At 47.7% G+C, this 12074-nt stretch overlaps 1 protein-coding gene across 2 annotated transcripts; it reads left to right on the top strand.

The window, feature by feature from the left end:
- Positions 1–261: 261 nt before the first annotated feature.
- On the top strand, positions 262–9431 carry LOC119319085. 2 transcript variants are annotated; one of them, XM_037593593.1, is made up of 3 exons: positions 262–415; positions 8834–8969; positions 9058–9431. In XM_037593593.1, exons 1-3 carry the CDS (start codon positions 291–293, stop codon positions 9286–9288), a joined length of 492 nt encoding a protein of 163 aa, XP_037449490.1. In that variant the 5' UTR covers positions 262–290; the 3' UTR covers positions 9289–9431. The 2 variants fall into 2 exon arrangements, with proteins under 2 accessions (XP_037449490.1, XP_037449489.1); XM_037593592.1 differs by having other exon boundaries at positions 8834–9431.
- Positions 9432–12074: the final 2643 nt, after the last annotated feature.

Here is a 12074-nt window from a genome sequence, read left to right as displayed (position 1 = left end):
CCCTTGCAACCCGAGGACGCGACTTGCGCGGGCGGGCGCAAGCGCGGCCCCAGGTCCTGCGTAGCGCAAAGCATACTAGGAAGCATCAAGTAAATTTCTTCGGGACGAAGGCACTCCTGAGTCCCGACTCCCCGGCCAAAGGCAATCCTGAGTCCCGACTCCCCGGCCAACCTGAGCGCTGCCAATATATTAGGCTGTGCACAGTCCACACTTCACATCTTCACGGCTCCATCTTACTCTCTCACGCCCAGCCAGTGGATCATCGCGGCCTCTGCCCCAGCGACGCATCGATGGCACTGGCGCCACGACCACTGGCCACCACAGTTTTCGTCTGCCGGATGATGGCGGTCGTTCTGCAGGCCGCGGCCTTGACTTGCGTTGTGCTCGCAGGCGACCTCTGGTTCTCGACGTTCATGTATGCTACTATGCCACCTCTCTGGCTTCTTCTAGCTATCTGTTCAACCAGGGTGAATAGCTCCCATGCGACGTCGTTGGTGTGAATTGTCTCTCATGCGACGTAGTTGGTTGTAATCGCTCTCATGCGACATCTTCGTTGGAAAAAATAGCTCCCATGCGACACTACTTCCTAATCCAAAGACATATGTTTAAAACTCGAATCAGGTGAGCGGGACCCACAGCATGGGACCCACTAACTTATCCAACTCAGCATTGGTCAGGTGAGCGGGACCCACAGCGTGGGACCCACTAACTTATCCAGGTCAGCATTGGTACAAGAGGACACCGAGCCGTGCCCCGAGCCGTGCAGCACCCGAGCCCATCCTCCCCCTCCCCCTCCCCGACCGTTGTTGTTCTTTTTCTCCGGCGACGACGCGCAGCAACGCCGTTCCGGGCCGCGACCTAGCAATGTCGAGCTCCGCTTCAGCCTCCCGCCGCTCATGGCCGCGCTATGGCGCAGTGCCCATGACAAGATGCCCTGCATGCCCACGTATCGCACCCCTGAAGCGGCTAGTCACAATGACCGACAAGAATGGCAACCTTGGGCGGGAATTCGTGAAATGCGAGAGCAAACCAGAGCAGGGAAAGGTGAGATTTTACTTCTCAATATGCCAATTTTGGTTTTTGTCTCCCAATTTCATATTTGCCCATTTTTCCCCATCGGATTTGGGATTTAGGGTTCATCTTTCCGATTTCAGAAATTGAAGCAATGCACCCATTTTGAGTGGCTAGATGAGTACATAGAGCGGATTCAACTGGAGGGTGCATCAGGGGAGCTCGATTTACTGTTGGAGGCGGAGAAGTTGGGCAAGTTTGGATCGGCGCATCTGGATCCGGGGCCCCTGGATCTGGCAATTCCATCGGGGGCGGCCGCCCTTCCATTGGTGCTACTGTGGGGGATGCAGGAGTGACAGCAGAGCTGAAGAAGCTGAACAAGCAGATGAAGAAACTCATCAAATTGCAGAAGCAGGGCAATTTGATGGGGCTCATGGCCGCACTTTTTTATGTTTGTGTAATTGGTCTCGCATTTGTTTATGTGATGATAATTAGTCGTAAGTGAATAGATTGGGCATCATTTGTAATCGGGATGATATGTACATTTGAATAAAAGTGTTGCGCTGTATGAATTCAGCATGTCCTCTCCACTCTGTTTCGGCCCCGTTTTTTATTTCTTCAGTTCGTCATCAGTTTCAGTTTCAGTGGTAGAGGGAGAAAAGGAAAAAAAGGTTCCTCCACAGTTGCCCGAAAAGGCCAGGCCCATATAGAAGTTAGGCAGGGCCGAATAGAACATATCCAGGCCCATTGATAAAAGGAGTGCAAAAAAAGTGCACACGGTCATTGACATCGATATATCTTTTCGGCATTAGATCATTTCACAAATTTTAAGTTTCCTGCAGTCACCTTTTTTGAGATAACTCATCTGATAATTATTTGAGATATTTTTATGCATAAGCTATTTGAGATAATTATTTGAGCAGTCTTTGTGAACCAAAAAAGTTGCAATTGTTTGGTTCTAGTTTATTTCAACCAAGCACCATTTCTTAATATATATTTTTACTTGTGCTATGGTGTAAGTTTTTACTCGTGTGTTTCAACCGAAAAAGGTTGTGCCCAAAAAAGAAGACATCTAGTGTGCCCCTAGTAGCATCTCCTTACAACATAGAGGGGCATCCCCTTACAACCAGGGGCGGATCCATACTTGGTCATGGGTGTACACCCAAATCTTTTGGCTAGACATTTTTATATATGGTGTATACTTTAATACATTCAGTGCCCAAATGACCTTTCTCGCTAATGCCATGTTTGGTAGCAAAAAATGACATAGCAAGCATGATTTAAACATCAAACAACACTTGCGCATGTCATCAGCACCAGATAATTAGCATTTTTCTTGCCCATTGTCTTCAAATGCATTGTATACCAACTGTATGATTATGTAGTACAGTACATAATCTTTATTGTCAATTTCTTGGTAACGTACATTTTAGATACCAGATCAATTGTTTTTTAGTACACATGGCCACATAAATAAAATGCAATGGAGAAACTTTAGGACCGAAAAAACATATAGATAGATAGTGGGGCATCGGGTACCCTAGTAGCATAGATAGATAAAACATATAGAGGGGCATCCCCCCACTACATATAGTTCATAAAACATGAAAGTAAAATAATTAAAACTAGATATATAAAAGACACGGGCACACACGCCCGAACCAACACAAACACAAACTAGAGCCCCAAACTAGATAGATAGAAGACTCGCCCCTTGAACAACTCCTTGGCCCCTCCTCCTTGCCACTCCTTGGCCCCTCCTCCTTGGGCCCCTCACTCGTCATCCTCCGGCATCTGGTAGGGGAGGGTGTGCATGCCGTTGGGGTGAGGGAAGATGTGGTGGAAGTTGGTGAAGATGTTGTAGGTCGTGAACGCGATAAACTCGCATCCACACCAGAACACCTGGCCGAGGAGGTGGTGAGCGTCGTAGGGGTTGGTGAAGGTGACGTGGAGGCCGATGACGAGGCCGTTGGCGTTGCCATCGTACTGCTCGTGGAGGTGGAACATGGGCGGAGTGCCCGGAGGGAGGTGGCGGTAGCCGGCTTGGAGGAAGAAGCGAGCGAACTCTCTAGGGCCCCTCCACCTAGAGATGGCCCACACCCTCAGGCTATTCTCGACGACGACTCCGGCCGGGTACTGCCTCTCCGGCACGGTGGGAGGGCGACGGTAGGTAGGACCGTTGAACTGCATGGTGGCTCGAGTGGGATTTGGCTCGAAAAGAAGAAGGGGAGGATGCTTGAGAGATGAGTGTGAGAGGATGAGGAAATGGTGCCCTTTTATAGCCGCGTTGCAGCTGTGGTCAATGTGTACACGGTGCCTTCTGGATCGTTTTCTCTTCTCCGTTCGCACTGGCATAAGTAATTGCGGGCATTAATTCAAAAAACGGCGGCCAGAGCATCCAAAGAGGCACGGGCAGCACAGGCGAGTTGCATCGTTTCGTGCACTTGCATCGGCGGTGACGCCGCGTGGGAAACAGGCTCGTTCATCCGCGTGTGACACTGAAAAAGGAGCTGCACCACCGACGCCTCCGTCTCGTTTAAACATGCATTTGTTAAAATAGCTTAGATGCGACGTACCTATACGCTGCGCCCCTGCCGTGCTTTACTGCGTCGATGCGTGCATGCAATGGCGGGCTAGGTGTTCACGAGCAAAGAATAGCTAGGCTGCGACGTTGCATGGCATGCATGGGACAGGGATGGCCCACATGTCATTGACCCTCTCGCATGCAGCCCATCCCCCTCTCGACGGCCGTGCGCACGCACGCCAGGCTCTGCCGGGCCCGATCCGCTCGGCCCAACGGTCACTTAGATGATTCCCCGCTCAACGTTATCTGTTTGTCAGAGAGAAAAAACGGTGGCCAATCAGATTGGAGCCCATGGATCGCCCCCACGGAATCCTTCTAGAAGGCCTATCCGACGGCCGCAGTTTGGCGTTAGGGTTAGATCGACGGTGGACGTTTGGCGCTAGGGTTACATGGGGTTTGGAGGCAGTCAATGGGGTTTTGAAAGGTTTGACCGAACATTCAAATGTGTATAACTAATTCAAAAAAAATCTAAAAAATGAAAAACCTGCGCATATAGCCTTTTTATGTTACATAGTTATGATATAAAATGATAAACTTGATCTAATGATCTTTGCTTGAAAAAACCTTCACAAATTGGACTATCTCGACTGAGGTTGCATGGAGTTCACAGGAGTGAGAAGAGGGTTTGAGGTTTTGAAAATGCAAAAAAATCAAAAACATCACCTTAGCTTCATTTTAGAGTGACTAAGGAGGATCTGAAGTTATTTTTGCATTTAAAATTTTTAAACTTGTTTTATTGCTAACTTTGTATTAAAGGGTGTTTTTCCAAAAATAAATTAAATAATATGAATACTTATTCAAAAAAAGGTGAGACTTCGTATTGATCCTATATAGGTATAATATAAGCTAAGAAAATCTTTTTTGGGTGATTTTGAGAAGGTCGAAAAAAACTTGCTTAGAAATGGGGCCGTTTTCCCTTACTTTGGAGCCTGTTTGGTCAACATTGTCCGTGACTATGAGTTGGAATTCACAAAAAGGGTTGGATTTATGAAATAAAGTGCATAGTAGTACATAAAACGATGCAACATCACAGAACAAACAAATGAACTCAAAAAATATTGAAGATAGGTTCAAATTTGAATATCGGTTCAAATTTGAATTTTATTTCAAGTCAAATCAACATCATAGCACATAAGTTATCACATGAAAGAACATAAGTTTTCACATCAAATGACAACAAACTTAAGTTTTCACATCAAATTTGAATGTTTTCGACTCTATTTCTTCTGCTTCTTTCTACCACTCGATTTCTTCTGCTTTTTTCCACCGTTTGGTTCCACGGCGCATAGTTTGTTGATGCTGATGCTCTTGCTTTTTGGCCCCCTCAACTTTTGCACCTGACCATGTCTCACTTCTTCAGTTTGCACTTCTGCAGATTGAGTAGATGGCACACATTGTTCAACTACTTCAGTTTGCAACTCAACACTTGGCAGCACAACCTCCAAACATGGCAACACAGTTGTCAAAGCAGATTTGAATGGCAGCACAACAGTTGCTTCATCTGCAATAGTTTCAGATTGCCCTAGCGTCTGCAAAACAGATTCAGTATGCATCACATCGTCCAAAACACAAACACTTAGCTCATGTTCAGCAGTAACAGTTTCAGTTAGCTCCATATCTTTGTCACCAAACATTATCTGCTTAGTGCTCTTCCTTCTATAGCCACTGAGTCTTGCTTTTTTCACTGGCCAGCATTGTTCAACAACAAGCGGTGGGGCTTTTTCTGCACGCTTCCTCCTAAAAAATAAAGCATTTGACTTGGTTAGATACTAGAACAAGTAGCAAAATCAAAAACTTGCAAAAACAGTAACATAAACATACTTTGGCCTCTGAGGAGTGTAGATGCACTTGGATGAACCAATTCTGTGCCCAAGTACCTCACACAACTTGCACCTATTTTTGTTATCTTTTTGAGCCCTTTTGGGCTTATCATTCTTTTCCTTTTCCTTTTCCCCCTTCTTACTACAACCACCTTTCTCAAACCAAGCTTTGAATCTGCTCTGTTTAGGCCTCCCAGCCTTTCTTCTAGTGACAGGGGGACACAAGGTAAATTCTATTTCCACCTCAGGCCACTAAGATTGGTCAGTCAGTGCAGGAATTGGACTTGCATATGCAACTTTGAATTTTTGTACTGAATAATACTCATGCAAATATGGGTGCATATTTAACCTGGGTTTAGATGCCAAAAAAAGTATGGAATGCTCACATGGTTTTCCAGTGTGTTGCCACTCTTGGCAAGTGCACTCATGCAACTCAGTATTTACCACATGCCTCTTGCCACTCTTTGTATCTCTAACTTCAGCACCCCACAAGGAAGATTTCTCAACAGATAGATGTGAAAGATTTCTACTCCTGTTGACCACCTGTTGTACCACTACTGGAAGCTTGTCCCCTTCCAAAATATTAGCAATTTTTCCTCTCAACTCCCACAAACGCATGATCATGATTCTTATTTGATCCACCATGTCATGCACAGGCAAGTCTTTCAAATGCTTCACTTTATTGTTAAAACTTTCTGCCAAGTTGTTATTGATATGATCACATTTTATGGCAGTATTAAAACCTGATCTATACCACAACAGAGAATGGTGGGTGTTCAACCATGAAGCAAATTCATTATCACTACATGATGCCAATATCTTACCAAGGTGATAGGAATGTGTCTGTCTGGTGTAGGATCTTGCTGCTGGCCACATGCGCCCAAATTCATCTCCTCTGAATTTTTTTATCAGATTCATCCACATATGTCCAAAGCACTCCCTCTGCTCAGCATGGGGGAAAACACTTTTTACTGCATTTTCCAACCCTTTACATGCATTTGTGTGGATGGCCAAAGGAGAAACTGGCCCTATGCATCTTTTCAGTTGCATCATGAACTATATCCATGATGCCTCTGTCTCTGATTGAAACATTCCTATTGCAATTGGGAACATCCAGTTGTGTCCATCTAGAGCATTGCATGCAGCCAACTGACCATTCCACTTTCCAGTCAAAAAAGATGAGTCTATGCTCAAATATGGACGACAACCTGCTTTGAATCCATCTATGCAAGGCTTCAAACACATAAAAAACTTGCTGAATAAAACCTTGCCATCCTCTGTTACCTCTGTATCTATCTCCACTACACTCCCAGGTGACCTCTTCTCCACCTCTGCTTTAAAACTATACAACATCCTAAATGTATTTGCCCAGTCACCATACAATGATTTCATGGCCCTTTGTTTTGCTTTCCACACTGTGGTATATTGCAGCTGGATGGGGTACAACTTCTCCAAGTCAACTTTAAGCCTCTTTGCAGTAGTGTTTGGAGTCTTGGCTAAAATAGGAGTAATCTTCTCTGTAACCCAAAGCTGTGATGTCATCTTTGAAACTCTCTGTGAAGTGGTCATACATGTATGCTGGTGTGGTATTTGATTTACCCTTACTGTACTTCCATCAGGTTGTAGTCTGGCAGACAAGTACCATTTGCAAGGATTGCCACCACCATCATAACCTTTGCACCGAGCATAAAATTTCTTTCGATCAGTCCACATAGTCTTGGCATCAAACTCTTTTTTCACTGCATAGGTCCTGAAAGACATCCTAAACTCCTTCATGCTTGGCCACAACTTTCCCACCTCAATAACTGGGTTCTCTTTGTCATACAAACAAACCAGCTCATTATCATCTGCATCATCCACATCATCTGCAGCCTCTCTCATCAGGTGTTCTTCATCCTCATTTTCATTTCTAGGGCCTGTGTTACCTTCAGCTGGCAAAGAACTATCATCCTTCTCCTTATCTTTGTCATCAACTTGAATGCCAAACATTTCGGCCATATCAATGTCAGATATTGGTGTAATGACCAAATCTGTTTTTTCATTCAACTCTACTACATTCCAGTCAACAACAATCTTCCTAGCACCATGGGTTCCCTCCTCTCCATCTGCATCAATCCCAGTATCTTCAGCTACTATAGTCGGTTCAGTCAACAATGCCAACATCTTCTTTTGTGAAACCCACTCATCATCTTCCATCTGTGCAGCCATCTTTGATGGCACATAACCAACTCTGGAATGAGTTTGCAGATCAATTAACTCTGCATAAAATGTTACTTGTTTGCTTGCCCATCCTCCTTGCTGATCAATTTCAGCAACCATGGATTCTCCATCTTCAATTCTCACATATTCACCATTATAGTTATCGAAACGTTGCAGAGATACCTCTTGTTCTGGACCCCAAACAATACTCTCCCCAATTCTCTCCACCAAATTGTCCACGGCCTTCTCCTTCATGATCTCCAATTCCTGGGGATCAACATCTGCAAAATCGACATCCAACCTCACGGTGGTATCTCTATCAATGTCTTGGACACTGCCATCACTGAGCTTGGCTTTACAGGGAAAAAATTCCACTATAATTGCGAATGTGGTGGCAGAACCTGAACCTCCCCTGTTTTGTCAATGGCAGGCAGCGGCGGCAGTCACTACCAAATCGAGTTCGATTCTAAATCGCCAAGAAAAGAGGGTGCCATTACCGATTTGAAGCACTGTCTCCTCGGGGCAGCTCGTCTCCTCGCTCCATCTCATCTAGCCCTCGCTCCATCTCCTATCCAATCAAGCAACAGGGGCAGCATGAGGCCACAGATTTATTCAAAATTCAGTGGAATGGGAGTAGTGTTTGGAAAATACTCACTCGCAATAGCCGCTGCAGGGATAGACGCTCCACCACTGGGCCGCGGAGAAGAAACAACCCCCGGATCCAATGGAGCCCGATTCTAAATCGCCAAGAAACAGAGGGCAGCATGAGGCCACAGATCGGGGAGTGGGACTAGGGTTTCGGGCTCACCTCGCAATAGCTCTGCCGCTGCCGAGAAATGCGCTCCACCACCGCGGAGAAGAAACCACTGCCGGAGAAGTTGCTTACGGCGGCGCCGCTCGCCCAGTCCAGCACGGGCGAGTCGAGCACGGTCACACAGTCGCCGGTCGAGTCGTGGACGGTTGACTCTTGACTACGTGGCCATAGGTGGACCCCACCAGTCAGAGCACATAACCCCCAGTGTCATAACCAAATCTCAGCCTAACGGACAGCCAACTAGCCGCGTAAATGGTGTGTCGCATGGAAGCTATTTTTTTCAACGAAGATGTCGCATGCAAGCTATTACAGCCAACGACGTCGCATGAGAGACAGTTCACACCAACGACGTCGCATGGGAGCTATTCACCCGTTCAACCAACACCACTTCACTTTGGCATGCAGATTCCTCAAAGCTCTCCTGGCGGCGGAGCTGGCCTTGAACGCGGCGCGACTGATCTACGACGCGGCGCAGGTCTTCTTCCAGAAACCGCTGCCGGCCTTCCGCTGGCAGATGATGGGGCTCGTCGCCGCTGACTGGGTACCGTCCAGTAGTATTCTCTTTCGTGCTCGCCGGCTCGCGCAACCATATCTGTCGACCCACGAGTGCGTGCATGCATGGATTGCAGGTGATGATGCTCCTCCTTTCCGCTGCTGGGTCGAGCTCCCTCGCCGTGGAGGACTTCGTCCAGAACAACATGAGGCGTTGCGCGTGGCTGCATCCCGGGACGTGCGAGCGGTACAAGGCCTCCGGCGTACTTACCTTGCTGGCGTGGGCTTTCACTGCTCTGGTCGCCTGCGTTATGCTCCGTCTGCAAAGGATCTGGGATGAAGACGCCGCCGCCGCCGCCGATGCGTGATGGGCGGTCAACTTCTACCTAAGCATGAGAGATTTATTTGATACTAGACTGGTAAATAGTTTAGTTCGGCTACTATCGCTACGACGTCACAATGTGTACGTACGTGTAGACGTACTACCCCCCTATGATTATGATGATATATTATTCCCCGTATGTGATGCTTAAGTTTGGTTGTGGCTCACTTTGAAGATAACGTTTGCCGGTGGTCGGTTGCCGGTTGTCTGTTGGTAAGGGCATCTCCAGCCGTTGTGCCCTTCAAAAAGCATTTTTTCGCCGTTTGAGGGATTATCGGCGGAAATTTTGGCTTAAGGATGAATTTCTTTCCAGCCGTGTCCACCCTCAAGGGAGGAATGACACAGCGAGCCCGTGCCCTTGCCCGCCGCGTCCGCCGTCCAGGCCGCGCCCGCCGTCCAAGCCACGGCTGTCCCGTTCGCGCCCGCCCCAGGCCACGTCCGGCCCCGGCATCGAACCGAGCTCCTGCAGCACGTCGAGGGAGGAGGGCAGCTCCACGGGCTGCCACCATTACCGCCGATGCTCCTCGCGACGTCCAGCTCTGGGCCCTTCCGCTTCCTCCCCGGCGCGTCCCAGGCCTCCTCGGTGGTGCAGCAGCAGCGCGTCGGCGGCGAGGAAGCAGGACGCGGCGGTGAGCGCGGCGCGGTGGGAGCTTCGGAGCGAGGCGAGCGCGAGGGAGACCGCGTTGAGCACGTCGAGTGCCTTGACGGAGCGGTCGAGTAGGTCGGCGGCGAGGCGGTCGGCAGGGGGCCTGGCGAGGGCGTCCACGGCGTCGAGCAGCTTGGAGAGGAACGCCAGCGAGAGCACCGGCCCCTGGTGCTGCGACGCGGAGGGGGAGTGGGCGGCGGGGGCGGCAAGTCGATCGGCGAGGGGAGGGCGAGAGGAGGCCGCAGCAGGGAAGGCGGCCACCGGCCGGAGCGGGGCCGCGGTGGCCGCGGCGAGGGGAGGGCGAGGGGAGGCTGCGGAGGCGCGCCCCCTGGCGTGCGGCGGCGAGGAGGAGTCCGCGATGGTGGGTGGTAGGTGGCGGAAGGAAAAAAGAGAGGAGAGAGGAGAAAGAATAAAGAAATAGAGAGAAAGGAGATGAGAGGGGAGAGAGAGGGGCTGGCAAGTGGGGCAGCGCCTGCAAAAAGCAATGCCGGCGTCCCCAGCTGCCCCCCGGCGGCTGGGTGCGGGGTAGGCGTGCCGGCGCTAATTTTGGTAAAATCCGGCGAAAAACGATGTCCTGGGGGCCTGGCTGGGACGTTTTTACCTGCCGGTGCTAAAAAAAGGTGCTTGGGGGGCGTCCTGGGGGCCTTAGTGGAGATGCTCTAAGGTACCCCGCCGTCATATATCAGTATTCCCTCCGGTCCTTTTTAGTCTGCATATAAGTTTTGTCTGAAGTCAAAGCATCTTTATTTTGACCGAATTTATAGAAAAAATATTAACATTTACGATGCCAAATCAATTTTGTTAGATTCATTACGAAATGTTATACCATGGGATATATATTTAGTATGATAGATATTGATATTTTTTAATATATATTTGATTAAACTTTGTAAAGTTTGACTTGACCTAAATCTAATATGCACAGTAAAAAGGATTGGAGAAAGTACAATGCACTTTCTTTCTTTGCTATGATATGCTGTCGAAAAGGCATTAAGCGCTAGGCATGAGGCTAGTACTTCACTATCCAAGTCAGCTAAAAAGGACAATGGTTGGTGAAGTACTTTAATGGCTGGCTGAAGATTTTTCAATCTGTTGAAGCTTTTTTATATTTACGATTGCAACTTTTCATGTGTTTTAAAGTTTGATTGAAGCTTTTTTATTTATTAGATGTATTTCCTCCGTTTTAAATTAATTGTCGTAGAAATGGATGTATCTAAAACTAAAATACATCTAGATACATCCATACTTGTGACAAGTACTTCCTCCGTCCGGAAATATTTGTCGGAGGAATAGATGTACCTAGACATAATTTAGTTCTAGATATATCCATTTCCGCGACAAGTAATTCCGGACGGAGGGAGTAATTCGGAACGGAGGAAGTAGCATTTTGCGTCCATGGTTGTAGCACAGGCACCGCCTTGTCCCTGCGTCGCGGTTGCAGCTCCGCTAGTCGCCATGGTTGGGCACCTCTGGTTCAAGCATTTTGGCATGCTGCCGGTTCCGTGCCGCGTGCTGTCCTTTTCAACTGCGGTGAGAGATGGCCGTCGGGAATTAGTGGATCAGTCCCCTCAAGCATTGGTGATCGAAGGGAGTTGCGCATCTGAGCACATGGATGAGGAAGGGGAGGGGCGCGCGTTGTTGCTGTCCACAAGATAGTGATGGATTCCCCGATTCCCGTGCGACCGGCCGAATGCTCGGCCGGCGCACAGTTTCCAAACGTTTTCTGTATGGAAAATGGAAAACGGTATCTAATGACTGGAAGTGCATACATAAAGAAACAGAGTATATATTGAATGGGATTTTTTTATTTTCAAAACTGCACGCTTAAATGGAAACAAGCGCTAAATGATCTCGCATGTTAATCCCGCAAAATAATCTAAGATTGACTATCAGAAAAAATCAATTAGTAATTTAGTTTTTCTTCGCATGTTAATCCTACATAATAATTAATCCCTCGAATTTTGGTTTATTCCAAAATCTACAGGCCCATGTTTTCTATGCATGTTAATTCGGACCTATGTTTATAATACTACTAGATCAATAATGGCGCGCGTTGCCGCGCCTATCTATTTTGACAATAAGTTGATATTAAATTTTATACATAAATTATTATAAAACATGAAAGT

Source organism: Triticum dicoccoides, chromosome 6A (assembly GCF_002162155.2).
Source record: "Triticum dicoccoides isolate Atlit2015 ecotype Zavitan chromosome 6A, WEW_v2.0, whole genome shotgun sequence".
NCBI classification, from domain to species: Eukaryota; Viridiplantae; Streptophyta; class Magnoliopsida; order Poales; family Poaceae; genus Triticum; species Triticum dicoccoides.
This window is presented reverse-complemented; position numbering and strand designations above follow the sequence as displayed.